The sequence below is a fragment of the Dermatophagoides farinae genome, chromosome 7, assembly GCF_024713945.1.
Source record: "Dermatophagoides farinae isolate YC_2012a chromosome 7, ASM2471394v1, whole genome shotgun sequence".
NCBI lineage: Eukaryota > Metazoa > Arthropoda > Arachnida > Sarcoptiformes > Pyroglyphidae > Dermatophagoides > Dermatophagoides farinae.
Window position 1 is genome coordinate 575,975 of NC_134683.1, and position 22,213 is coordinate 598,187.

The 22,213-nt window shown below is 30.7% G+C and overlaps 9 protein-coding genes across 10 annotated transcripts; all 9 read right to left on the reverse strand.

Annotated features, from left to right (window-relative positions):
* Positions 1 to 2,310: 2,310 nt before the first annotated feature.
* LOC124496470 (RCC1 and BTB domain-containing protein 2) lies at positions 2,311 to 4,539 on the reverse strand. Its single transcript, XM_047059991.2, has one exon. The coding sequence runs from the start codon at positions 3,958 to 3,960 to the stop codon at positions 2,443 to 2,445; it is 1,518 nt and encodes a 505-aa protein (XP_046915947.2). The 5' UTR covers positions 3,961 to 4,539; the 3' UTR covers positions 2,311 to 2,442.
* A 198-nt stretch (positions 4,540 to 4,737) lies between these two features.
* Positions 4,738 to 6,469, reverse strand: LOC124496890 (RCC1 and BTB domain-containing protein 2). Its single transcript, XM_047060453.2, has one exon. It carries the CDS (start codon positions 6,368 to 6,370, stop codon positions 4,853 to 4,855), a length of 1,518 nt encoding a protein of 505 aa, XP_046916409.2. The 5' UTR covers positions 6,371 to 6,469; the 3' UTR covers positions 4,738 to 4,852.
* A 960-nt stretch (positions 6,470 to 7,429) lies between these two features.
* On the reverse strand, positions 7,430 to 8,797 carry LOC124496475 (uncharacterized). Its single transcript, XM_047059995.2, has one exon. The coding sequence runs from the start codon at positions 8,378 to 8,380 to the stop codon at positions 7,544 to 7,546; it is 837 nt and encodes a 278-aa protein (XP_046915951.2). The 5' UTR covers positions 8,381 to 8,797; the 3' UTR covers positions 7,430 to 7,543.
* Positions 8,798 to 8,978: 181 nt separating this feature from the next.
* LOC124496461 (RCC1 and BTB domain-containing protein 2) lies at positions 8,979 to 11,046 on the reverse strand. Of its 2 annotated transcripts, none has more exons than XM_047059982.2 (2): positions 10,872 to 11,046; positions 8,979 to 10,646 (listed from the first exon to the last, which is right to left on the reverse strand). In XM_047059982.2, the coding sequence occupies exon 2, from the start codon at positions 10,621 to 10,623 to the stop codon at positions 9,175 to 9,177; it is 1,449 nt and encodes a 482-aa protein (XP_046915938.2). In that variant the 5' UTR covers positions 10,624 to 10,646; positions 10,872 to 11,046; the 3' UTR covers positions 8,979 to 9,174. The 2 variants fall into 2 exon arrangements, with proteins under 2 accessions (XP_046915938.2, XP_075588693.1); XM_075732578.1 differs by having other exon boundaries at positions 8,979 to 10,808.
* Positions 11,047 to 11,191: 145 nt separating this feature from the next.
* On the reverse strand, positions 11,192 to 12,845 carry LOC142597647 (RCC1 and BTB domain-containing protein 1-like). Its single transcript, XM_075732577.1, has one exon. It carries the CDS (start codon positions 12,809 to 12,811, stop codon positions 11,213 to 11,215), a length of 1,599 nt encoding a protein of 532 aa, XP_075588692.1. The 5' UTR covers positions 12,812 to 12,845; the 3' UTR covers positions 11,192 to 11,212.
* Positions 12,846 to 13,256: 411 nt separating this feature from the next.
* LOC142597668 (RCC1 and BTB domain-containing protein 2-like) lies at positions 13,257 to 14,819 on the reverse strand. The gene has a single exon (XM_075732695.1). The coding sequence runs from the start codon at positions 14,817 to 14,819 to the stop codon at positions 13,257 to 13,259; it is 1,563 nt and encodes a 520-aa protein (XP_075588810.1).
* A 543-nt stretch (positions 14,820 to 15,362) lies between these two features.
* LOC124496464 (RCC1 and BTB domain-containing protein 2) lies at positions 15,363 to 16,955 on the reverse strand. Its single transcript, XM_075732696.1, has 2 exons — positions 15,912 to 16,955; positions 15,363 to 15,800 (listed from the first exon to the last, which is right to left on the reverse strand). Exons 1-2 carry the CDS (start codon positions 16,953 to 16,955, stop codon positions 15,363 to 15,365), a joined length of 1,482 nt encoding a protein of 493 aa, XP_075588811.1.
* Positions 16,956 to 17,486: 531 nt separating this feature from the next.
* LOC124496889 (RCC1 and BTB domain-containing protein 2) lies at positions 17,487 to 19,082 on the reverse strand. The gene has a single exon (XM_075732698.1). It carries the CDS (start codon positions 19,080 to 19,082, stop codon positions 17,487 to 17,489), a length of 1,596 nt encoding a protein of 531 aa, XP_075588813.1.
* Positions 19,083 to 20,213: 1,131 nt separating this feature from the next.
* On the reverse strand, positions 20,214 to 21,780 carry LOC124496468 (RCC1 and BTB domain-containing protein 2). The gene has a single exon (XM_047059989.2). It carries the CDS (start codon positions 21,777 to 21,779, stop codon positions 20,292 to 20,294), a length of 1,488 nt encoding a protein of 495 aa, XP_046915945.2. The 5' UTR covers position 21,780; the 3' UTR covers positions 20,214 to 20,291.
* Between the last annotated feature and the right edge of the window lie 433 nt (positions 21,781 to 22,213).

Genomic DNA, 22,213 nt, shown 5'->3' on the forward strand with positions numbered 1-22,213 from the left:
AATTCACAGTGTGGATATCAATAATGTCATCACATAATGTAGAAAAAAAAAATTTTGTTCCAAGATGAAAAAAACAAAACAACCAACCAGAATAATTTAGACACAAAACAAAAAAGGATATTCATCATCAAAGAATTTCTACAAGATTCATTGGCCATTGAATATAAAACAGAATTTTTTTTTAGCCTCTGTTCAATATTTTCAATCAAAAAAAGAGAGAAAGAAAGAAAGATGGAACATAATCAGTGAAAACTTTTAAAAAAATCATCATCAAAAACAGGGTGATGAAAAAAAAAGAAATGTTTTCAATGGAAAAAAATTCAATTCAATTCAATTTCAAAAACGTGTCCTCTTTTTCATCATCATCATCATCATCATTTCACATGAAATTATCGTTTAGCCTAATGAGCCGTAAGTGACAACACAAAGTTTTTTTACAAAATGTTTGTTCATCATCATCATCATCATCATCATCAACGTCGTAGTCGTCGTCATCGTTTTTTTAAAGCATCATTTTTATTGTGAAAAAAAACACGAATGAATGGATGATGATCTGGAAAAAAATGAAAAATTCGTTCGATAACCATTTTTATGTGTTTAGAGATGTAATAATGTTTTTAAGGTGATAGAGAGACGTACACACACACACACACACACACACTTGCTTGGTTGGTTGGTTGGTTTATCTCGTCGTTTGAAAATTGTTTTTTTTTGTTGTTCAAATTTTTTTCCACTGTCTCATCATCACTTTTCAATTCAGTAGTAGCAGTAGTAGGGATTTACGCTTCAAGAAGTTTTTTTTTATCATTCTCGTGTGCGACAAAAATAAAAGTTTCCGGGAATGAAAAACTTTTTTTCCCCCCGATTGGCGAGAAATTTTCTTTTCTTTTTTTTCTGGTTTCAATCGCAAAGCAAGTGTTGGCCAGTTGATTTTACGAATTGAAATTGATCATCATCATCATCAAAATGACCATAGTGTGAGCGAAAATGTTAATCAAAACAAAAACAAAACAATCAGCCAGATAAACAAAAAAAGAATCACTCAGATTGAATGAACAAATGAATGGATATAGTAAATTGAATTTCAAATTGATTCGATTTACAATTAATCGATATCACATATATACACACACACACACACACACACACACAAATTGAATCAATTTCGAGTATTGAATTTCGAGATTTTCATTCATAAACCACACAGGCACACACAATGGGCAAACTAATGATTATTGGATCACAATCAATTTCATCGTTTACAGTTCAATAGATTTTAATTAAAAACAAAACAAAAAAAAAAAACAAAACACATACCATTCAATGATGTGTTCGAAAAGAAGTAGTGGCCACAAAACAATATCCATATTAACCCCCCCCACTTCGAATAGTCGTCGATGTTTTATTTTATTCGAAATACAATCTTGTATGGAATGGATGCAAATTTGTTCAAGATTGTCCGTCTTTTTCTCGTTTCTTGATTCAATTCATGTCATTCAATCTGTCTTTTTTTTTGGTTGATTCATTGTTGATTCATTCATTAATTCAATTCATAATGTCAAATTCAATGTTGTCAATTTTGTCTTGCTTTGCTCGAAAAAAAAAATGAAATGAAATGCAGAATAATTCATGCTTCGTTGAATAACTAATGAAAAAAAAATGTATGACTTGCATATGATCTTCATGATCATCATCATCAACCAGTGAACGAATAGACGAGCAAACAAGAAACCTAAAAGCTTGGAATAAGTGGAATCGAATGTATATAAATGGTAAAGAAAAAACTTATGGAATTCTTATTATTCACTCACTTGTCAATGAATCAAACATACACACACACATGTCAACCATGAGTGTAAATGAATAAAGAGAATAGAATCTCATTAGAATAATTGAATGAATCAAATAATCAATTCAAATACCATTGTGATGATGAATGAAAATAAGAATAGAGAATCAATCAGAAACCAGATATAGACACGAAAAAAACAAAGAATCAAATCAAAATAATAATAATGTGATGAACGTATATATGATCACATGATGTCCGAATCGATTATTAATCGTCCATCATTATTATTAATGAAAACATTCGAAAATGCATAGGCTATAAATGTATACATTCATTATAAATTTCTCATTTTGACATGATGTCGATGATGATGACCATTTTATATTTTGTTCATTAAGTTGATGATCATTATCGATGGTCAATTGATGATGGATTTAATTATGAAAATTGATTGTTTTTTTCATTATTATCCATATGGATGGCAATGGTAAAGCGAAAAAAATAAGCTAAGCAAGTCATATGAATTGTTTTGATTTATTGATAAAAAATTGGAAAAGAAAAATGATAAAGTAAATTTTTGATTAAAATTTTTTTCAAACAATGGAATTATTATCGAATGAATGATTGTTGGTGGTAAAAGTCATGAAAGTTTAAAAAAATTTTGTTCGTTTTGATGAAGATTGTTGGCGATTTTTGTCCAGATGAGCAATCTTGTTATACAATTCCTTCATTTCGTATTTGATAATTAATGTACGATATGTGGGCATAGTTTGTTCATCCAAATCATTCCGTATGAATATTTCACAATATTCCATCAACCTTTCATCACCATAACAATTGGCCAGATCAACAATTTCGACTATGTTTTGATGATTAATATGAATTTTTCCTTTATGTAACAGACGTAGATATGCATAGTATGTTTCATAGGAATAATTTTCGATGGGTACTTGGTCATTTTCACTCCAATTACCGGAAAACATTCGTTGATAATATTCCGATGCAGATTTGAGATAACATTTGCATGCCTTAATACGTTTTTTGCCAATTATAAATTCCACATCATAATTATCTTGATTATCAAACAATTGGAGGATTGATTTGTACATAAATGAATCATGTGATCTGAATACATGGATAGTTGATGCGAGACCAAATGTGAGTGGTGATGATAAAATCATTGTCGACGCAGAAGCAAATGATGAATGTGGATTATTCAATTTTTTAGGTGATGACCATTTGCCATATTTGGTTTTTCCCCATGCATAATACCATGATCCATCATGTGCCAATGAAAATGAATGGTCTCTTGAACATGCAATTTGTTGCACATTTTTAATCGGTATTTTTGTCAACTTTGATCGTTTAATATCATCACCAAGACCAAGTTCACCATTATAATTAGAACCACATCCCCAAAGCTGACCATTTTCGAATAAAAATAATGAATGTTTGCCAGCCAAAATATTATTGATTTGGGTTGAATCAGAATTAGGAAATGAAACAAGACATGGGGTGTTTTTGTTTTTTTCATTACCAAGCCCTAATTGACCACAACTATTAAGGCCCCAGGAATAAATTTTTTCTTCATTAGTTATTGATAAACTATGATACTCTCCACAAGCTATGAGCTTTACATTTTCTGGGTTATCAATTTTGATAATACTTTGATATGATGATTCTTCATTACCCGTTATTTGGCCATAACTATTATCACCAACAGCGAAAACATGACCATCTTGTCGTAACATTAATAAATGCAAACATCCACAAGCAATCATCTTAAAACGATCATTATTGTTTGAAATCAATCGTAATGTTCTCTTTGTTTTCCATTTAGATTTAACATCGCTGGCTATGAATACATGTCCATCATCAGTTAGAATGGCAACGAAATTATAGCCAGAATCTACTTGAACAATTTTTACATCATTCAAAACTGATATCCGCTGCGGTTTGGTCATATCATATTCCAACGATAACGATGAGCATATTTGTTCACCATATGCAAATGTTGCTTTTTTGGTCATCAATAAAAATTGTTTATATTTTTTGAAAGTAAAAAAACCAAAAATTGAAACAACTGATTGAAGAAATTTTTGATCAATGTTTTTGAAATCATCTTGAAATAAATAAATATCAATATTATCAATCGCTGATCTTGCCATTGTCGATAATGAAAAACACACGAAAAATTGTAATATAGACAAAATGATGATTGACAAACGAAAATTAGTATAGTATATAGTGAACTCGTTAACTATTCATTTATTCGAATGAATTCAAAACACATTTTTTCACTAAACTCCTCTGCTCGAATTGGGGTTCATCATCAATGACGTTAACAAACCATCACATTTAAATTTCTCTCCCCAATCTAAACATCATAAAAAACAAAAAAATAAAATAAAATAAATGAATTTGAACAATAACCAAAACAAACAAAAGAAAAAAAAATTACAATTCTTGAAAAATTAATAATTATCAAGCAACAAATTTAAATCAACAACAAACTGATCTATAGATGATCAAGTTAGTCAAGAATTTGGTGAAGATATTTTCACACAAGAAAATCACAAACTGGCAATGAACAAAGTCTTAATGGTGATTCAAATGAAATGACTTCACAACAAGCTGGTCTATCCAAAGATCATGACGATCATGGTTTTCAATATCAAATATCTTTATGGAAGAATAATACATCTGAAGATGAAGATCAATACGATTCGGATTCGTATTTGGTTGTATGTTTGACGCCAATTTTTTTAATCTAAAGATTATGTTAATAATCAGATTTTTTTTGTTTTAATTTTTTTCTATCACCACCATTCTCGGTCGAAATAGGAAATGAAAATTTTATCACTTTTCATTCGATAATTGGCGAAAAATTTTCCATCCATTCATAAATCAATAAAAAAAAATTGAAATAAAATTTACATTGAATACATTTCGATTTATTGATAAGAAAAATTGAAAAGAAAAATGAAAACGTAAATTTTTAATTTTTTTTGAGACAATGTGGAATGAATGATTGTTGATGGTGAAACTAGTGAAGAAAGATTAGAAAAATTTGGTTCGTTTTGTTGATGATTGTTGTCGATTTATGTCAAGATGATCAAGTTTATGGTACAATTCCTTGATTTCGTATTTTCTAATTAATGGGTGATAGATGCTTATCGTATGCTTATTCAGATCATTCCATATGAATGTTTTACAATATTCCATCAATCTTTCATCACCATAACAATTGGCCAGATCAACAAGTTCGGTTATGATTTGATGATTAAAACGAATTTCACCCGTATGTAACATACGTAGATATGCATGATATGTTTCATATGAATAATCGTTGATTATTACTTGATCATTTTCACTCCAATTTCCGGAAAACATTCGACAATAATATTCAGATAAAGATTTTAGATAACATTTACAGGCCAATATACATTTATCGCCGATTACGAATTTGACATCATAATTATCAGGATTATTAAATAGCCGAATGATCGATTTATATATTGAATCATGTGATCCGAATACATAGATGGTTGATGTGAGACCAAATGTGATTGGTGAATCCAATACCTGAACTGATGCAGAAGCAAATGAAGAATGTGAATCATCCAATTTTACAGGTGATGACCATATGCCATATTTGGTTCTGCCCCATGCATAGTACGATGATCCATCATGTGCCAATGACAAGAAATTGAATTTTAAACATGCAATTTGTTGCACATTTTTAATCGGTATTTTTGCCAACTTTGATCGTTCAATATCATCACCAAGACCAAGTTCACCATTTTCATTAGAACCACATCCCCAAAGCTGACCATTTTCGAATAAAAATAATGAATGATACATGCCAGCCACAATATCTTTGATTCGTGTTGAATCATCATTTGGAAATGGAACAAGACATGGAGTGTTTCGATTGTTTTCATCATCATAACCTAATTGACCCCAATGATTAAGGCCCCAGGAATAAATTTTGCCTTTATTAGTTGTTGATAAACTATGATACTCTCCACAAGCTATGAGCTTAACATTTTCTGGGTTATCAATTTTGATAATACTTTGATATGATGATTCTTCATTACCAGTTATTTGGCCATAACTATTATCACCAACAGCGAAAACATGACCATCTTGTCGTAACAATAATAAATGATGCCATCCACAAGCAATCATCTTGAAACGATCATTACCGGTATTGATTAATCGGAAAGTATTATTCGTCTTCCAATTAGAATCATTGCTTGCCAGATACACTCGACCATCATCAGTTAGAATGGCAACAAAATCAGCGCCAGAATCTACTTGAACAATTGTCATATCATCAAGACAAGATATCCGTCGTGGACTGATCATATCATGTTCCAACGATAACGATGAGCATATTACTTCACCATATGCAAACGTAGCTTCTTTGGTCATCAATAAAAATTCTTTTTCAATGTCTATGAAAGGAAACAATCTGAAAATCGAAACTACTGATGGGAGAAATTCTTGATCAATGTTTTTGAATTCATCTTTGAATAACTCAAGATCAATATTTTCATTCGGTAATCTTGCCATTATCGATGATGAAAAACACTCGAATCATAGACAAAATAATGACAAACTATATTAGAGAATTAGTGACGGTGGAAAAGAAATGATCAACAAAAAAAATGACAAAACTATTTGATAGATTGACAATTTGTGAAAATTATCTGGGAGTGAGCAAAAATTAATTTCGAAGGTGTGTGCATAACGTCATTCGCTACAGATTGTTTTTCACTTTTTTCTCGAATAAATCAACGGCCAGTTTTAATACCTTCAAACAGTGCTTTTAGCGACATCTGGCTGCAGCGGAAAAAATCAATTATAGTGTTGAAATGAAATCTGTTTGTGCAGCTATGTGCACCATAATCCAAGGCGCTTTAATCATCATTATACACATAAAATGAAGAAGAAATGGAAAAAAAATTATTTATTGATGATCCAAGGAATCAATGATGATGATAAAACACATTAGATTTGAGTTGACATTTATTCGCTTTAATACATTTTTTTTGTCTATTATAAATGTCAGGGAATTGTTATGGTTTTAATAAAATCATAACAATCCCACAAATCGAAGCCGAAATGATCGAGCATCAAAGGATGCGACAAACATCGTTAAACATCCAAAAAAATAAAAATAATATTGTTATGAGAAAATTATAATAAATGTAAAACACAAACAAAAGATACATTTTAGGGAATTGTTTTGTCTATTACGAAATAGACAAAACTATCATAACCGACATCAAAGGATGCGAAGAACATCCGAAAACTTTGAACATTCGAATGATAAAACAAAACAAATTGTAATTCTGAAATTACTATATAAACGAATCTAAAAAGAATAATAAATTACGATAATTATTATTGGTGAATTTGAGTGAGAACGTTTAATCATTGATTTATTTCTGATATAAATTCCACCTCTTAATTTAATCATCTGGATATCTGAATTATCGAATAATTGGATCAGATCGATTCAGATTTGTACTACATTTGTATGCATGGATTATTGATGTGAGGTGTGATGATAATATGATGACCATGAGGTGTGATCATCACCATTGAGAATAAACAAAAGGAAAAATAACAAGAATTTCAACTTGGATTTTATTTAATTTTTTTTTTTTTTTTTTTTGAAATTAAACACCAGACGACAAACAAGAATACAGGAAACAAAAAAAAAGATAAATTTGAATATTTTTAAAAATTAATTTCAGCCATTTTTGATATTAACCCTTCGAGCTTATCTTTAACATTACATAGGCCAAATGTGATTGGTGAATTGCATAACAGAGCTGATGCAGAAGCAAAAGACGAATGTGGATAATCCAATTTTCTAGGTGTTAACCATTCGTAATATTTGGTTTTTCCCCATGCATAATACGATGATCCATCATATGCCAATGAAAAGTTCTGGAATTTTGAACACGCAATTTGTTGTACATTTTCAATTGGTATTTTTGTCAAATTTCGATTATTTTTATCACCAAGACCAAGTTCACCATTGTAATTAGAACCACATCCCCAAAGCTGACCATTTTCGAATAAAAATAATGAATGATTGCTGCCAGCCACAATATCTTTGATTCGTGCTGAACAATTATTTGGAAATGAAACAAGAGATGGATCCCTTTTGTTGTAAAGAGTATTGAACCAGGAATAAATTTCTCCTTTATTAGTTATTGATAAACTATGATTTAATCCACAGACTATGAGCTTGATATTTTTTAGGTTAGCAATCTGGATCATTCTTTCATATGATGATGTTTCATTACCAGTTATTTGACCAAAATCGAAAACATAACCATCTCGTTCTAGCATTAATGAATGATGCTTTCCACAAGCAATCATCTTGAAACGGCAATAATGGGGATTGATTAATTTGAAAGTATTATTAGTTTTCCATTTAGATTTAACATCGCTAGCTATGAATACATGTCCATTATTAGTTAGAATGGCAACAAAATCATAGCCAGAATCTACTTGAACGATTTTCATATCATTTAAAATTGATATCTGTTGTGGTTTGTATATCATGTTTCAACGATAACCATGAGCATATTTTTTCACCATATATACATATGTAGCTTCTTTGGTCATCAATAAAAATTGTTTTTTATGGAAATTTTCTTTGGAAATAAAAAAGCTGCATATCGAAACAACTGATTGGAGAAATTCTTGATCAATGTTTTTGAAATCATCTTGAAATAACTTAATATCAATATATTCAGTCGGTGATCTTGCCATTATCGATGATGAAAAACACAATAGACACAATATTGACAAACTATATGCGAGAAATTAGTGATGGCACAAAAGAAATGATCAACAAAAAATGTCAAATCATTCGATACATTGAAAATTTGTGATAATCACTTAAGACATTATCATCATCATCAAACTTATTGATCAGCAATCAATCAATCAAATAATTTTCAAAAATTGGGTGGAGATGGAATTTGTTATATGCATCATTTCAATGTAAAAACCATAACGACGACAGTAATCTCAAAAAAAAAAAAAAATTCTCGGAATCAAATCATGATTGTCGCAATTGAAATGATAATTAAACTCATTGAAAATCATTATCAATTTGATGGGGAAAAAAATCTTTTAATAGAACAAACAGGATTTTTGCATTAGATCATGGCCAATGTATTTTTTTCCAGGAACTGGGTTATTCCGTTAAAAACAATTGTTGTTGATCGTTGAACCAATTGAGAAATTCAATAGATTTTTATTTAATTTTATTAAAATTTTTGTGTAAATAAAAAAATCAAATCAATAAATCAATCGAATGATTTGTGATTAAATTCTCGGAAAAGAATAAATCATTTTTCAATGAATGATTGTTGATCATAAAACCAAACAAGAAATTTTAAAGAATTTTCATTGTCACGCAAAAGACTGTCGGTGATTTTGGGCAACATTTTTTCAATGCAAAGATGAGCAAGTTTGTCATACAATTCTTTAATTTGATATTTTCTAATTAATGAATGATATTTGTTCATTGTTTGTTCATTCAGATCATTTCGTATGAATGTTTTACAATATTGCAACAATCGTTGATCACGATAACAATTGGCTAGATCGATTAGTTCGTCAATGTTTTGTGGATTGATTCGAATGGTACCATTGTGCAACATACGTAAATATGCATAGTATGTATCATAGCTATACTCATTGATCATTATCTGATTTTTTTCCTTCCAATTATTGGAAAACATTAACAGATAATATTCGGAAACCATTTTCAGATAACATTTCCATGCCTTTATGCTTTTCTTACGAACGATAAATTCTATATCATAATTATCTGTGTTATTGAATACATTACCGATTGAATGAATGGCCAATTTTGAATCATAAAATTTGAATACATTCGAAATTGATGTTTGGCCAAATGTGATGGGTGATAATAGAATCATTTCTGATGCTGCTGCAAATGATTCCGGTTGACCATTCAATTTTCTAGGTGAAAGACAATGGCTATTTTTGGTATTATAACCCCATGAATAATATGATGAACCATCATAAACCCATGTGGGTGTATTAAATTTCGAACAAACTGCTTTTTGTATTTTTTTTTCAATCATTATTTTCATCGGTTTTGGTCGATTCTTCTGATCACCAAGACCAAGTTGGCCATCACCATTATGACCACAAGACCAGAGCTGTCCATTTTCGAATAAAAACAATGAATGTTTGTAGCCAGCCACAATATCTTTGATTCGGTTATCGATTGAATTGTCAAATTTAACAAGAAATGGCATTTTTCTTTTCTTATAATCACCAACACCTAATTGACCACAATCATTTTGGCCCCAGGAATAAACTTTTTCCGTATCTGTCACAGCAAGACTATGATGTTTTCCACAAGCAATGAGTTTGATATTTTTTAAACCAATGTTGACCATAGTTTTATATGATGATTGATATTTACCAGTAAGTTGACCACAGTGATTTCTGCCCATTGCAAAAACAGTACCATCTTGTCGTAACAATAATAAATGTTTGTATCCACAAGCAATCATTTTAAATCGATCATTACCGATATTGATCAATCGACACGTATTGTTCGTTTGCCAATTAGAATCATTACTGGCCAGATACACATGACCATCATCAGTTAAAATGGTGACAAAATCCAATCCAGAATTGACTTGAATAATTTTCATATCATTTAGAATGGAAATCTTTTGTGGTCTGGTCAAATCATGTTTCATTGATAGCCATGAACATATATGTTTGCCATATGCATACGTAGCATCATTGGTCATCAATATAAATTCAATTTTGTTACCTGTTGGTTTGTAAACAATATGGGAGAAAATTGAACGAATAGTTTGAAGAAATTCACGATCAATATATTTCAAATTATCTTGAAATAAATCAATATCAATCACATCATTGGATGATTTAGCCATTATCAATCAATGACATAGACAAATGGACACAAAAAAAACTGATCAGAAACAATTTTTTTGATCAATACAAATCATCATTTAAATATGAAACAAAAACTTACGAGAAATTATTCGAAATCTGGAAAACAATCATTATCGTTTTTGGAATGTTAATGTGGTCATATACATTATCTAATGTAACCAATGTTTTTTGCCGATTGAATATCACCATCATGTTTTGATGACGTCAAGAAAAAAAAAACATTCCTCATCTATGAACATCATTCATTGTTTTGTTGATTTTAAAGTTATTTGATGACAACATTCCATTTGATTCAATGCTGAAATTGAATTAAATCAAAAAAAAAAATTGAATTTCTGGCTAAATGGGATTTAAAAAGATCAAATATATTGATGACGATGACTGACTGATACATTTGCATTTGCATTTCACAAAATTTATTCATTTTTCCAGAAAAGATTGTTCGAAATAAAACCATTGCAAAAATTTTTCCATACAATTTTCATTATCATCTGCTAGTAGATTATCGATAATTTTTGGCATTACATTTTCCATTGTAAGATGGCTAATTTTGTTTTGTAAACCACCGGTACCGATTTCATATCGTTTTATTAATGGCAAATAATCTATTAATGTTTGTTCATTAAGATCAATGCCAATGAATTTTTTACATTGTTTCTGCAATCGTTCATCACAATAACAATTTGCTATATCGAATAATTCATCGATATTTGTATGATCGATACGAATGTAGCCATCGTGTAACCAACGTAGGTAAGCATAGTAAATATCATAACTATAATCTTTGATGATTACTCGGTTATTTTCACCCCAATCACCAGAAAACATTCGACAAAAATATACTGATGCCATTTTCAGATAACATTTCCATGCACGTATACATTGTTCACCAATAATGAATTCAACATCGAAATCATCTGGATTATTGAATAATCGGCTAATTGATTGAATGGCTAATAATGGATCATTATATTCAAATACATAGATTGTTGATGTAAGGCCAAATGTGATTGGTGATGATAGAATCATTGCCGCTGCAGATGCAAATGATGTCGGTTGACCGTCCAATTTTCTCGGTGATAACCAATCGCCATTTATGGTTTTACCCCATGCATAATATGACAATCCATCATGTGCCAATGAAAAATTGTGAAATTTTGAACATGCAATTTTTTGTACATTGTCAATTGGTATTTTTGTCAACTTTGATCGATTCTTTTTATCACCAAGACCAAGTTCACCAACACTATTAGAGCCACATCCCCAAAGCTGACCATTTTCAAGCAAGAATAATGAATAATTTGAGCCGGCCACAATATTTTTGATTCTTGTATCGATCGAATCATCATCATCATCATAGTCCGGAAATTTGACAAGTGCCGCCTTGTTTCGATCTCGATTATCACCTAGACCCAATTGACCACAATCATTACGACCCCAAGAATAAATTTCACCGGAATTAGTCACAGCAATATTATGAAATTGACCGCAAGCAATAAGTTCAACATTCTCAATACCAGTATTGATCATAGTTCTATATGATGATGGAAAATGGCAAGTTATTTGACCAAAATGATTATCACCCATAGCGAAAATGGTTCCATCTTGTCGTAGCAATAATAAATGCTCGCGTCCACAACGAATCATTTTAAAACGATCACAATTGATCACGTTATCAATTTTCCAATTATTCGAATCACTTGCCAGATAAACTTGGCCATCATCGGTCAGAATGGCAACGAAATTTTTTCCCGAATCTATTTGTGCAATTTTCATATCATCAAGGCATGATATCCGTTGTGGTTGATTTGGATCATGTTTGAATGATAAATACGAACAAATTCGTTCACCATAAGCATATGTAGCCAAATTGGTGGCGATAAGAAAATTGTCATTTTCTTCGAACAATGTGACCAATGCAATGATTGATTTTTCAACAAATTTTTTATCAATTGATTGGAAAAATAAATTTTGAAATAATTCAATTTCAATAATGTTATCTGGTGATATTGTCGTCATATTTAGATTGGCGAAAGCAGACACACACACACACACGCACAAATACATAATATTCCAGGATTAGTGAAAAATAAATCTGATATGCTGCAAAAAAAAAAACAGAAACACCCAAGCATTTGATTTACTATTAGATAATCGCCTTGTAAATTATCGGCATTTATTTTAACACTAAAACAATGTAATAACAATCAATTTGGTGGTAAATAAAGAAAAAAGAAAAATTTTTTGAAATCAAACATCCAATTTGGATCTGCTTCTTGCTAGTTAATTATTGATAACGATAACGATAATGTATGCGATGACGGAACAGACGCTTTGGCCACAAATATATTGATTGATTACCAATGGATAAAATTTGAAATTCTAATTATGGTAAAAATAAAAAAAAAATTTAATTATACAATGATATTATTGGATCCCGTGATTAGTAATACATACCGAATCATTACTCAATAAAGGATTGTTGATCAAAGAACCAATCAAGAAATTTTAAAGAATTTTCATTGTTTTGCAGGAGATTGTCGGTGATTTTGGGCAACATTTTTTTGATGCAAAGATGAACAAGTTGGCCGTACAATTCTTTGGTTTGATATTGTTTAATTAATGGATGATATTTGTTTATTGTATTCTCATTTAGATCATCACTTATGAATGTTTGACATTGTTTGATGAATTTTTCATCGCCATGAGAATAAGCCAGAGAAATAAATTCAGTTATGTTTTGATGATTAATACGAATTTCACCCATATGTAACATATGTAGATATTCATAGTATGCATCATAGCTATAATCACTGATCGTTACCTGATTCTTTTCTTTCCAATCACCCGAAAACTTATCATCATAAAATTTGGATACAGATTTCAAATAACATTTGGACACTTTTATGCGTTTTTCCTCGATAATGAATTCAACATCATAATTGTTTGGATTATCGAATAATCGGCGAATTGATTGAACGGTTGATGTATAATTAGATTCAAATAGATTATTGACGGATGTTAGACCAAATGTGGTTTGTGATTCCAATAGCAGAGTTGATGCAGAAGCAAATGATGAATGTTGATCATACAATTTTCTAGGTGATGACCAAGTGCCATTCATGGTTTTACCCCATGCATAATAATTTAATCCATCATGTGCCAATGACAAGTTTTGGTCTTTTGAACATGCGATTTGTTGCACATTTTCAAACGGTAGTTTGGTCAAAGTTGATTGTCCAATATCATAACCAAGACCAAGTTCACCATTTTCGTTGGAACCACATCCCCAAAGTTGACCATTTTCAAATAAAAATAAAGAATGATAGTTGCCAGCTACAATATCTTTGATTCGGGTTGAATCAGCATTATGAAATGGAACAAGACATGGTGCGTTTCGGTTTTTTTCATCACCAAGACCTAATTGACCAAAAACATTATAACCCCAGGAATAAATTTCACTGGAATTAGTCACAACAATACTATGAAAATGACCGCAAGCAATAAGTTTAACATTTTCAATACCAGTATTGATCATACTTTCACATGATGATTTAATACAAGTTATTTGATCACAACCCATAGCGAAAACATGACCATCTTGTCGCAACATTAATAAATGATAACTTCCACAAGCAATCATCTTGAAATGGTCGTTATCGGTGTTGATTAATCGTAATGTTTTATTCGTTTCCCATTTAGTTTCAACATGGCTGGCGAGAAATACTTGTCCTTCATCAGTAAGAATGGCAACAAAATCAGAGCCAGAATCTACTTGAACAATTTTTATATCATTCAAAAGTGATATCCATTGTGGTTTGGTCAATTTATTTTCCAACGATAACCATGAACATATTACCTCACCATATGCATATGTAGCTTTTTTGGTCATCAATAAAAATTGTTTCTCGTCTTCATAAATAAAGCTGAAAATCTGAATAATTGATTGAAGAAATTTTTGATCAATGTATTTGAGATCATCTTTGAATAACTCAATATCAATATTATCAGTTGATGAGTTTGCCATTATCGATGATCGAAAACACTCGAATTATAGAGACACAATATTGACAAAAATACGATAAAGTTGCGATAGAAAGAGAATAGCAAATGACTTAAAAAGCAAAAATAGCCAACCACATTGAATTGAACCAAAAAAAAAAAAAAAAAAAAAAAAAGATTACTAATGTTCTATGAAAAGAAACATTCACAAACGAAAAACATGTCACAAATGAGTTTTTCTCAATTTATATACATGTATAATAATTGTATTTGTGAATAATCCCAAATGATTTTATTTTGAACACAGATATTTTTTAAATAAACGATCGATGTTGCTTTAACAACTAAATAAATATATATGCGCAATAAAAAATATGAAAAGCCATAACACACAACACAAATATGAACGTTTTTTTTTTGAAAATAAAAGTGAAAAGATCAGATTTAGGCAATCAAAAATCTTTTTTTTTTTTTTGTTTGCGATTGATTTATTATTGGTCAATCAAGAATAGAGTAAAAAAAGTAAATTTTCTTTTTTAGTTTTATGGAATGAAAAAAAAACAATGAATTATTTTGAATGAGTAGTTGAATGATTGTACCAATTGAGAAATTCAATAGAATTTTCATTGTTTTGCCGAATATTGTCGGTAACTTTCGGTAACACTTGTTCGATAGCAATTTGGCTTAGTTTATCGTACAATTCCTTCATTTCGTATTTGATAATTAATGGAAGATATGTGGTCATAGTTTGTTCATCCAAATCATTCCATATGAATGTTTTACAATGTTTCATCAATTTTATATCACCATAACAGTTGGCCAGATCAACAAGCTCGGTTATGTTTTGATGATTAATATGAATTTCACCAGTATGTAACATAAGCAAGTAGGCATAATATGTTTCATACGAATAATCATCGATGGTTACTTGGTCATTTTCACTCCAATTACCGGAAAACATTCGACGATAATGTTCCGATGCAGATTTGAGACAGCATTTACTCGCCTTAATACATTTTTTGTCAATTAAAAATTCCACATCATAATTTTCTTGATTATCGAATAATTGAGTGATTAATTTGAATTGATACGATTTGGAATCATGTGATCCGAATACATGGATCGTTGATGTGAGACCAAATGTTATTGGTGATGATAGAATCCTTGTCGACGCAGAAGCAAATGATGTCGGATGATAATCCAATTTTTTAGGTGATGACCAGTCGTCAATTTCGCCCCATGCATAATACGATGATCCATCATATGCCAATGAAAAATTGTGAAATGTTGAACATGCAATTTGTTGTACATTTTCAATCGGTATTTTCGTCAACTTTGATCGATTTTTACCACCAAAACCAAGTTCACCATGATAATTACGACCACATCCACAAAGCTGACCATTTTCGAATAAAAATAAAGAATGATACTGGCCAGCCGCAATATCTTTGATTCGTATTGAATTATCATTTAGAAATGTAACAAGACATGGGGTGTTTCGACTGTTTTCATCACCAAGACCTAATTCACCATGATGATTAGTGCCCCAGGAATAAATTTCTCCATTATTAGTTAATGATAAATTATGAAACAATCCACAAGCTATGAGCTTGACATTTTTTAGGTTATCAATGTGGATCATAATTTCATATGACGATTTTTCATTGCCAGTTATTTGACCAAGTCTATTAGAACCCATAGCGAAAACGTGACCATCTTCTCGTAGCAATAATAAATGCTCACCTCCACAAGCAATCATCTTGAAACGGTCATTATAGTTGGAAATCAATCGTAATGTTTTATTCGTTTTCCATTCAGATGTTTCATTCGCTTTCCATCCAACATTGTTAGCTACGAATACTTGACCTTCATGAGTTAGAATGGCAACAAAATCGAAGCCAGAATCTACTTGAACAATTTTCTTATAATTTAAACGTGATATCCGTTGTGGTTTGTTATAATCATGTCTCAACGATAAACATGAGCATATTTCTTCAACATATGCATATGTAGCGTCTTTGGTCATCAATAAAAATTGTTTTAGTTCACCGAAGTAAAAGCTGAAAATCGAAACAACTGATTGGAGGAATTCTTGATCGATGTATTGGAAATCATTTTGAAATAACTCAATATCGATATTTTCAGTCTGTGATCTTGCCATTGTTGATGATCGAAAACACTCGAATTACACAACATTGACAAATAGAGAGAGAATAGCAAATGACTGAAAATATAGCCAACAACATTGAATTGAGCCAAAAAAAAAAAAAAAAAATAAAAGATTACTAATGTTGGATGAGAAACATTATTAGTGCTATCTTTTGTTATATTATCGAACTTCTGAGTGTATTGTATTGTTTATTCAAGTTTTTCTCAATTTATACATATAATAATTGTATTTGTGAATGATCCCTAATGATTTGATTTTGAACACAGATATTTTTTAAATAAACGATCGTTGTTGCTTTAACAACTAAATAAATATATATGCGCAATAAAAAATATGAAAAGCCATAACACACAACACAAATATGAACGTTTTTTTTTGAAAATAAAAGTGAAAAGATCAGATTTAGGCAATCAAAAATCATTTTTTTTATTTGTTTGCGATTGATTTATTATTGGTCAATCAAGAATAGAGTAAAAAAAGTAAATTTTCTTTTTTAGTTTTATGGAATCAAAAAATAATGAATTATTTTGGAATGAATGGTCGTCGTTGATTGTAAAACCAATTGAGAAATTCAATAGAATTTTCATTGTTTTGCCGAATATTGTCGGTAACTTTCGGTAACACTTGTTCGATAATAAGATAATTGAGTTTATCGTACAATTTTTTCATTTCGTATTTTTCAATTAATGAAAAATACGTGGACATAGTTTGTTCATTTAGATCATTTTGTATGAATGTTTGACAATATTTCATCAACCTTTCATCACCATAACAATTGGCCAGATCAACAAGTTCGGTTATGTTTTGACGATTAATATGAATTTTTCCAGTATGTAACATCCATAGATATGCATAGTATGTTTCATAGGAATAATCGGTAATGATCACTTGGTCATTTTCACTCCAATTTCCGGAAAACATTCGATCATAATATTCCGATGCAGATTTTAGATTACATTTGCATGCCTTAATATGTTTTTTGTCAATTATGAATTTCACATCATAATTATCTTGATTATCAAATAATTGAGTGATTAATTTTAATTGGTACGATATTGAATCATGTGATCCGAATTCATGGATTGTTGATGTGAGACCAAATGTGATTGGTGTGGATAGAATCATTGTCGATGCAGAAGCAAATGATGTCGGATGATAATCCAATTTTTTAGGTGATGACCAGCTGCCATTTTTGCCCCATGCATAGTACGATGATCCATCATATGCCAATGAAAATGAATGGAATTTTGAACATTTAATTTGTTGTACATTTTCAATCGGTATTTTTGTCAACGTCGATCGTTTAAAATAATCACCAAGACCAAGTTCACCATATTTATTAGAACCACATCCCCAAAGCTGACCATTTTCGAATAAAAATAATGAATGTTGGTCGCCAGCCGCAATATCTTTGATTCGTGTTGAATTATCATTTGGAAATGGAACAAGACATGGGGTGTTTCGGTTTTTTCCATCACCAAGACCTAGTTGACCAAAATCATTACATTTCCAGGAATAAATTTCGCCTTTATTAGTTATTGAAAAACTATGAACCGCTCCACAAGCTATGAGCTCGACATTTTTTAGTCTATCAATGTGGATCATACTTTCAAATGATGATTTTTCATTACTAGTTATTTGACCATAACTATTATAACCCATTGCGAAAACATGACCATCTTGTCGTAGCATTAATAAATGCCCCCTTCCACAAGCAATCATCTTGAAACAATCATTATCAGTGGAGATCAATCGTAATGTTTCATTCGTTTCCCATTTAGATTTAACATCGCTGGCTATAAATACTTGTCCATTATCAGTTAGAATGGCAACAAAATTACGTCCATAATCTACTTGAACAATTTTCATATCATCAAGACAAGATATCCGTTGTGGTTTGCTCCTATCATGTTTCAACGATAACCATGAGCATATTTTTTCACCATATACATATGTAGCTTTTTCGGTCATCAATAAAAATTGTTTTTCAAAGTAAATTTCTTTGAAAGTAAAAAAACTGAAAATCGAAACAACTGATTGGAGAAATTCTTGATCGATGTTTTCAAGATCATCTTGAAATAACTCAAAATAGATACTTTCAATCGGTAATCTTGCCATTGTCGATGATCAAAAACACTCGAATTATAGACAGAAAATTGACCAACTATATGCGAGAATTAGTGACGACAGAAAAAAAATGATCAACAATTGCGTGACGTCATCTATTGTATATGTATGTCATGTATAGCGTTCTAGGTGGACGAAGTTAACATACACAAATGCGTATTCACACACAACACAGATTTAAAAATATGAGAAAATTTATTATTGTAAAAATTAAAATACAGGTGTTGGAAAAATAAACAAAATGTTTGTGGTGATGATGGTGGTAAATTAAAACGGCCAGCCAACAAAAATGATTCGAGGTGATGATTTGATGATTGCTTGTGTGGCATGGACTTTTATATGATTTTTCCAACCGTCCAACTGCCAATCAGTTTGACCACGCCACTTGTCACGTAGACCATGTGTTTGGATGATTGTTTTGCTACTCATATGCCAGTCCCAGAAGGTGCATAGTAGCGAAAGTCACCTTACCATTGTACATGATCGAAAGAAGTGGTAAACAAATGGAAAGTTTTTCTCGGGCCCAAAAATAAGTTTGTAACACAGGGATACGTTTTTTCCACTCTGGTTTTTGCCAGTCCAATTCTTCGTTTTCTGGCCAATTCAAAAAGAATAAAATCGATGTCCATTTTAGGACATCAAATGTTTATTTCTTACATAGAAATTCATAATGTTAACCCTAGAAAGGTAACCTACGTAAAATTTATGCGAATATACGACTGTTAAGGAAACCGAACAGCCATTTTGGTCGATTTTTTGGTGGTTTTTATGTTGGAAAACCATTTTGAACTCCTTTTTATCAAAACTTAAGAAAAAGCGAAAAAAAATAAACTAAGCAGGTCATTTGAATTATTTTTGTAGATTTTTAATAAAATCACAATTTATTCAAATGAAAAAATACTTATATACAACCAAAAAATACACAAATATGAACAAAACAGTGAATGACCGTGACACAAACAAATCACTCTCAGTGTCGTAGTAAAACTGACATAACAATTTTGAATTTGAAATCGATTTATTGATCAAAATTGAAAAGAAAAATGATAAAGTAAATTTTTAATTTAATTTTTTTAAAACAATGGAATTATTGTCGAATAAATGATTGTTGGTGGTAAAACCTATCAAATCAAGAAAATTTAAAGAATTTTTACTGTTTTGTTCAAGATTGTGGCGATTTTGGGAAATACTTTTTATATGCTAATATGGCATATAATATGGTATGGTATATGATCCCTTCAATTCGTATTTGTTAATTAATGGGAGATATTTGGGCATAGTTTGTTCATCCAAATCATTCCGTATGAATGTTTCACAATATTCCATCAACCTTTCATCACCATAACAATTGGCCAGATCGACAAGTTCGGTTATGTTTTGACGATTAATATGAATTTTTCCAGTATGTAACATGCGTAGATATGCATAGTATGTTTCATACGAATAATCGTCGATGGTTACTTGATCATTTTCAATCCAATTACCGGAAAACATTCGACGATAATATTCCGATACAGATTTTAGATAAAATTTGCATGCCTTGATATAATTTTCGTCAATTATGAATTTCACATCATAATTATCTTGATTATCGAATAATGGCAGGATTGATTTGTATGATATTGAATCATGTGATCCGAATTCATATATTGTTGATGTGAGGCCAAATGTGAGTGGTGAATCCAATACCTGAACTGATGCAGAAGCAAATGATGAATGCGAATCATCCAATTTTCTAGGTGACGACCAATTCGTGCCATTTTTGGTTTCGCCCCATGCATAATACGATGATCCATCATGTGCCAATGAAAATGAATGGAATGATGAACATGCGATTTGTTGCACATTTTCAATCGGTATTTTTGTCAAAATTGATCGATTATTTTCATCACCAAGACCAAGTTCACCAGCATAATTAGAACCACATCCCCAAACCTCACCATTTTTGAATAAAAATAATGAATAATCTTCGCCAGCCACAATATCTTTGATTCGTGTTGAATTAGCATTAGGAAATGCAACAAGACATGGGGTGATTCGGTTTTCTTCATCACCAAGACCTAATTGACCAAAATCATTAAGGCCCCAGGAAAAAATTTCTCCATTCTTAGTTATTGAAAAACTATGATATCCTCCACAAGCTATGAGCTTGACATTTTTCAGGTTATCAATCTGGATCATACTTTCATATGACGATTTTTCATTACCAGTTATTTGACCAAAACTATTATGACCTATAGCGAAAACATGACCATCATGTCGTAGCATTAATAAATGATGCCATCCACAAGCAATCATCTTGAAACGATCATTACCGGTGTTGATTAATCGGAAAGTATTATTCGTCTTCCAATTAGAATCATTGCTTGCCAGATACACTCGACCATCATCAGTTAGAATGGCAACAAAACCATGGCCAGAATCTACTTGAACAATTATCACATCATTAAAAAGTGATATTCGTTGTGGTTTAGTCATATCATGTTCCAACGAAAACCATGAGCATATTTCATCACCATATGCATATGTAGCATTTTCGGTTATCAATAAAAATTGTTTTTCAAAGTACCATTTGAAAGTAAAAAAGCTAAAAATTGAAACAACTGATTGAAGAAATTTTTGATCGATGTTTTTGAAATCATCTTGAAATAACTTAAAATCGATACTTTCAATCAGTGATCTTGCCATTGTAGATGATGAAAAACAATTTAAAAACTGAAATTTAAGACACAATATATTGATAAAATATATATGCAAGAAATCGGTGACAACAGAAAAAAAATGATTAGCAAAATTGAAAATAACAAATGACTGAAAATAAAGCCAACCACATTGAATTGAACCAAAAACAATGAAAGATTGCTGTGCCATCACTGCAGATGAATAGTAACGGTCATTAGTTACATTCGACGATGAAGTAGTTTGACAATGAATATATTTAGTCGATTGATTTGTATATGAGAACAAGAAACGAAAATAAAGATCATCATCATCATCATTGTTGTTGTTATTGTGTTAATCGGTGTCGAATGTTATACTTTACTAAATTAATAAGCGCAATAAAAAACAGCGAAAAATTATTAAAATTATTATTATATGAAATGCCATAACACACAACACAT

What these genes read in the sequence shown, in the direction of transcription:
- LOC124496470 (XM_047059991.2), bottom strand. Translation starts at nt 3,960, where the DNA reads ATGGCAAGATCAGCGATTGATAATATTGATATTTATTTATTTCAAGAT.
- LOC124496890 (XM_047060453.2), bottom strand. Translation starts at nt 6,370, where the DNA reads ATGGCAAGATTACCGAATGAAAATATTGATCTTGAGTTATTCAAAGAT.
- LOC124496475 (XM_047059995.2), bottom strand. Translation starts at nt 8,380, where the DNA reads ATGATATACAAACCACAACAGATATCAATTTTAAATGATATGAAAATC.
- LOC124496461 (XM_075732578.1), bottom strand. Translation starts at nt 10,770, where the DNA reads ATGGCTAAATCATCCAATGATGTGATTGATATTGATTTATTTCAAGAT.
- LOC142597647 (XM_075732577.1), bottom strand. Translation starts at nt 12,811, where the DNA reads ATGACGACAATATCACCAGATAACATTATTGAAATTGAATTATTTCAA.
- LOC142597668 (XM_075732695.1), bottom strand. Translation starts at nt 14,819, where the DNA reads ATGGCAAACTCATCAACTGATAATATTGATATTGAGTTATTCAAAGAT.
- LOC124496464 (XM_075732696.1), bottom strand. Translation starts at nt 16,955, where the DNA reads ATGGCAAGATCACAGACTGAAAATATCGATATTGAGTTATTTCAAAAT. An exon ending in GTCTCACATCAACGATCCAT is followed by an intron (nt 15,801 to 15,911) that starts GTATTCGGATCA and finishes AAATGTATTAAG; the next exon opens with GCGAGTAAATGCTGTCTCAA.
- LOC124496889 (XM_075732698.1), bottom strand. Translation starts at nt 19,082, where the DNA reads ATGGCAAGATTACCGATTGAAAGTATCTATTTTGAGTTATTTCAAGAT.
- LOC124496468 (XM_047059989.2), bottom strand. Translation starts at nt 21,779, where the DNA reads ATGGCAAGATCACTGATTGAAAGTATCGATTTTAAGTTATTTCAAGAT.